Source organism: Engraulis encrasicolus, chromosome 20 (genome assembly GCF_034702125.1).
Source record: "Engraulis encrasicolus isolate BLACKSEA-1 chromosome 20, IST_EnEncr_1.0, whole genome shotgun sequence".
Classification (NCBI taxonomy): domain Eukaryota; kingdom Metazoa; phylum Chordata; class Actinopteri; order Clupeiformes; family Engraulidae; genus Engraulis; species Engraulis encrasicolus.
The window spans coordinates 52,429,153-52,434,239 of NC_085876.1; the positions used below are offsets into that span (position 1 = coordinate 52,429,153).

The 5,087-nt window shown below is 44.4% G+C and overlaps 1 protein-coding gene across 1 annotated transcript; it reads right to left on the bottom strand.

Moving 5' to 3' along the window:
- Window positions 1-3,166: 3,166 nt before the first annotated feature.
- LOC134435970 (uncharacterized) lies at window positions 3,167-4,320 on the bottom strand. Its single transcript, XM_063185002.1, has one exon. The coding sequence runs from the start codon at window positions 4,090-4,092 to the stop codon at window positions 3,277-3,279; it is 816 nt and encodes a 271-aa protein (XP_063041072.1). The 5' UTR covers window positions 4,093-4,320; the 3' UTR covers window positions 3,167-3,276.
- Between the last annotated feature and the right edge of the window lie 767 nt (window positions 4,321-5,087).

Consider the following 5,087-nt stretch of genomic DNA (forward strand, 5'->3'; position numbering starts at 1 on the left):
TAGTTGTAAGTCGCTTTGAATAAGTGAAAGCGTCAGCTAAGTGCAATGGAATGTTAATGAGCTACATGATCTCTCAGAATTCCGTGGAATGGACACAGACCTTTGGGTCACGAAATCCGTGTCAGTTTCACAGATTTTGCTCAAATTTCGTGCCCCTGGACATGGAATTGTTTTCCGTGATGGACTCATGGAAGTGCTTTCTCACAGCTTTCTCTCCACAGTCCTGTGTTTTCTCAGGTTTTTCTCATTTCAGATATGTTTTCATCAAGATACTGGCAGGGTTGGGTTAGAGACTGGCAGGGTTGGGTTATAGGGTTGGCAGGGTTGGGTTAGAGACTGGCAGGGTTGGGTTATAGGGTTGGTAGGGTTGGGTTAGAGGGTTGGCAGGGTTGGGTTAGAGAGTTGGCAGGGTTGGGTTATAGGGTTGGTAGGGTTGGGTTATAGACTGGCAGGGTTGGGTTAGAGAGTTGGCAGGGTTGGGTTATAGACTGGCAGGGTTGGGTTAGAGAGTTGGCAGGGTTGGGTTAGAGAGTTGGCAGGGTTGGGTTATAGGGTTGGCAGGGTTGGGTTAGAGACTGGCAGGGTTGGGTTAGAGGGTTGGCAGGGTTGGGTTATAGGGTTGGCAGGGTTGGGTTATAGACTGGCAGGGTTGGGTTATAGACAAGTTTACGTCACAAACACTGGGTGGCGCCATTACTCTTCTAAATGCAGGGAACATCCGCCGGAAGTGGGTTGCGCAGCGTTTCCAATGTAAACAAACCTTGACAACTCACACTTAGACCGCAAGCTAATAATGTGGGAACACAGTTTAAATACTTTGACAGGAGATGGCGTTACTATCCCCCACCCGAATTATGTGCAGAACTGGGAGGATAGTATGACAACATGGCCGAACGTAACATATGGAAATATTTGTGCTTATTTCGTGGACTCACTAGCAACGGATGGAAAAGCCATGGACAACTTAAAAGCCTCCGAGGCATACCAGTATTTGCACAGTCAGAAAGTTGGTCGCATACTGTCTTATAAGCACGAACGTTTTGTTTATTTGAAAGCCGATGTTGAACCAAGTCAGTGCTTGAATAGCGCCTGGCACAATGCGTGGGTGCTGACCACAGAAGCAGGAGACATCAAAACAGCTGGATGTACGTGTGTCGCTGGACCGGGAAGATCTTGTTCCCATGCAGCTGCGATCTTGTGGAAGGTAACTAAATTTGACCATTGTACTCTAGGCTTATATCTTTTTATGACTTTAATTATTTGAACGACATCATAGCGACTTGGTTAGTGTGTGTGATAGATGATGATCATAATAACACATGCTATGTATAGCCACTACCTTACCACCTGTCTGAAAAAAAAAATCCTGGACATTTCAAACTCACAATGGTAAGCTATCCTGCATTCATTGTCCAGGAAAGTAAGCTTATATTTTTTCATGGAAAAAATGTGCGTGTGTTTGAGAGAGGATGATCATAATAACACATAGGGTTGCCACCTGTGTCTGACAAAAATCCTGGACATTTCAAACTCAATCGACCACTTTACTTGTAGCCTATGCAATGGTAAGCTATCCTTAATTCATTGTCCAGGAAAGGATTTTTTTTCTTGGATAGGTCATTAAAATTCTGGACAATCAGGAAAAACATGGACAGGTGGCAACACTAATAACACGTTTCTTTATAAACTCAGTACAATACCAATGCCCTGTTTTTACTATCTCTAGGTAGAAAATGCCGTGAGACAGGGGAAAACCGGGCTTGCCTGCACAGACGGACAGAACCAGTGGAATGCTGGGTCTAAAAGAAATGCTGGTCAGAGGAAGATGAAGTATGTGAGCTTCAAGAGACACAACAGGACAGACCTCTACCAGCTGCAATCAACTGCACAGCCATCCTCTTCCACTCCAGAACCAGCACAGGAGGTGAGACTCTTTAGAAGTCATGAAGAGTGGAGGAAGAACGCACTTGACTCACCGATGGCAGCACTTTTCAATTGCCCTGGGGATAGCCTCCTTCAGCTCTGCCTTAATGCCGACACCACCAACATCACTGATCCAACACCATGCCCACACCTCCATCTCCTAACCCATGATGAGCACCACACACCACTGGCTTGTGAAAAATGCAGAACTTTTTACAATCAATACATTGACATGCCCACACCCAAGTTTGAGGAGATTGAGAGGGCTACCAAACAACAGAGCAAAGAACAGGTCTGGCATGATGCAAGGAGAGTGCGCATTACAGCAAGCACAGCAAAAAAGGTGCCCATTCGCTTAACCACAGCGCCTGAGAAGTTTTTGTCAGAGCACTTACATCCATCCTTCCGTGGCAATGCCGCAACTCGCCAAGGAGCAGAGGGGGAGGAAGTGGCAAGGGACCATTTGGAAACTCTGGGCAACAGCATCGAGTGTAAAGGGTTAGTGGTGTGTAAAATGGAGCCGTGGCTTGCAGCATCCCCCGATGGAGTGATTAACAAAGACACTCTTTTAGAGATCAAAACACCAGTGATGGGAAACAAGTCAATGGATGAATTTTTGGCAACAAAGGGCTGCGAAATCACCACTGTGGCAAACAGCGATAGGGTGGAATACCTTATTGCCTGCAACGGTCAAAAGGGCTACTACATGCAGGTTCAACTTGGGATGTACTGCACAGGGCTTCAGCAAGCCAAGTTGGTCATCTGGAACAAAACGGAGCACCTAGAAATAGAAGTACCCTATGACCAAGGCTTTGTTCGGGAGCATATCACAAGGTTGCGCACGTTCTACTTTTCCCACATGCTCCCAAAAATTGTTGATGATTTTGTTGAGGGAAGGTTACAGTTCTGCAGTAAGTATCTCAGCATTGTAAAACCAAAATAAGCTGCCTTATCTAGATCCACAAGGGTGCCTGCCAGCAGATGTCTGGTGTTTAGAAAATGTAAAATTAATGAATGTGATATATGTTTCTTGTACAGAGTTAAAAATAAATGTTGATGAAATGTCAAATCATTATGAAACTACAATCATGTGTTCCCCATCTTCTTTAGTGTTGAGCTTACAATTTCTTTTAACACAATTAATTCATAGTACACTCATACTGGACATTAATAACACTAGATTAATTAAACGTTTGTAGAAAATGAAACAAATAGCTTCAACAAGAAAGAGCATGTATTTAATTCTAACATTAAAAAGTGAAGTACAAAACAAGAACACAATAACATCACTATAAAAATCAGTTACAAAATTAACAAATTACAATATTGTGCACAGGGATACAAGGCAAGATTTTAAACCTCATTAGGCATTCTGATCAGTGGGCTTCTCAGGTTAACTAGGCCAGCACAGATGATCAAGATATTGTCCAGTTTACATGCCATGCTGATTGGAACGGTCTGGGATAAAATTTTAAAGACCTTTAGTCTCTGGATTGCTCTTTCCACATGTATACGGACATTGGCTACTCGCCTGGTTCGCGTTATCTCTTCATTGGTCAACTGCTTTCGCCTGTAGGTGAATGCAGGGATGTTCAAACTGACCTTTCTTTCATTAAACAGATCTCGAATGGTGAACCCACGGTCCGCCATGACCTCATCACCAGCCCTAAGATAATCAAGGAAACCACTGTCCATGGTGATAAACTTGTCGCTGCTTCTGCCAGCATATGACTCAGATATAAACATGATTAGACCATTAGGGGCCACAGCGACAAGATATTTCACAGTATTGCGTGATTTATACTGGCTGAACGTGTCACTCCTTGAATCCTGGTTTGTTGCTCTCTGCATGGCACTTTCGGCACAGTCAATGATGCAGGTGGTTCGGGGGTAGTTCCTCTGAAATGGTAAGGGCATGGTGGCACGAATGGTCTCTCTTGGAAGCCAGGGGATCAGGACTTTGAACTGTTCACCCATCACACAAATCCAGTGACTAATCACAATGCTCGCAGTGGATGTAGACACACTGAAACGGTGAGAAATATCTCCTAATATCAAATTTAGTTTTAGCTTCATCAAGGTCATCAGGATTTGGTCTACAACAGGAAGGGTAATTGATGGCTTACTGAAAGGCAACAACGCCGTCACCATGGTGAAAAATTGAACCATGCGCACTCCTGTATACAGCCGAGACCTGGAATCATCAATGACTGTGGTGCTAGTCACAGTAGGATCCTCGCACTGCGTGGCCTTATCTACTTTAACAGACTGAGATGTTGAACAGTATGGGTGGTCAATCAGTGATGGATCCTCCCACTGGGTCTGGGCATCTCTGTATTTTGGTGTGGCAGGCTCGGTCTCGCAGGCAGGCTGACAGGTTTCAGGAGCATCTAAACAGGGGAAGAGAACACATAGCTTACATTAATACACATGTGCAAAAAAAAACCCATAAGCTTATACTCTGAGTTGAGTAGTAGGGTCGTCTTTCTGAAAACATCAGCTACATAAATTGTACTACAACATTACACTCTCTGTCCCCCACACACACACATTTTGAAAACATGACATTTCTTCCATCCATGTAAGTCTACACTTGCCAAAACATCTATAAATAACAAGTGTAGGCAAATTGTAAATTACTTTGACAATACAGACGGCTTGCACATTAAAACATGTTACTGTTACTGAGAGTTACTGTATGCTACGCCCTACACACTTCAGGTGAGGTGATGTGACACCAAATGAGCAAGTGAACAGACACTCGGTCGCCAGGTCTCCCATCTCTCCCCTAACATGAACAGGGCAATTTAAATATGAAAGTCCAATGATGGCTTTATACACGGATATGTTGCTTACCCTCATACAGTTAACAAGTTCATAATTTGTTAGCATTTGCGCTAAGCGGAGCTAGCTAGCTAGCTTAAGTTGCTGTACTTACCATCGGATTGAAGTCTACGTTGCTTTGGGGGGACAGGGGTCCGCTCGGTGACTCGCCTCCTCTTCGGCTGGGTTAAGCGACTGTATCCCAACCACAACTCTGGATACGGATTGTCCTCGGTTGGCCTCTTGTCCACAAAGTGATGGGAACACACAAACACGGTGCGGGGTGGCTTCTTTAAATTTAATGCCTTCAGCCAGGCCCGTGATTCTGCGTCGGCATCAGG

Bases quoted from the DNA above. Each gene is read 5' to 3' on its own strand.
- LOC134435970 (XM_063185002.1), bottom strand. From the start codon at position 4,092: ATGGTTCAATTTTTCACCATGGTGACGGCGTTGTTGCCTTTCAGTAAG.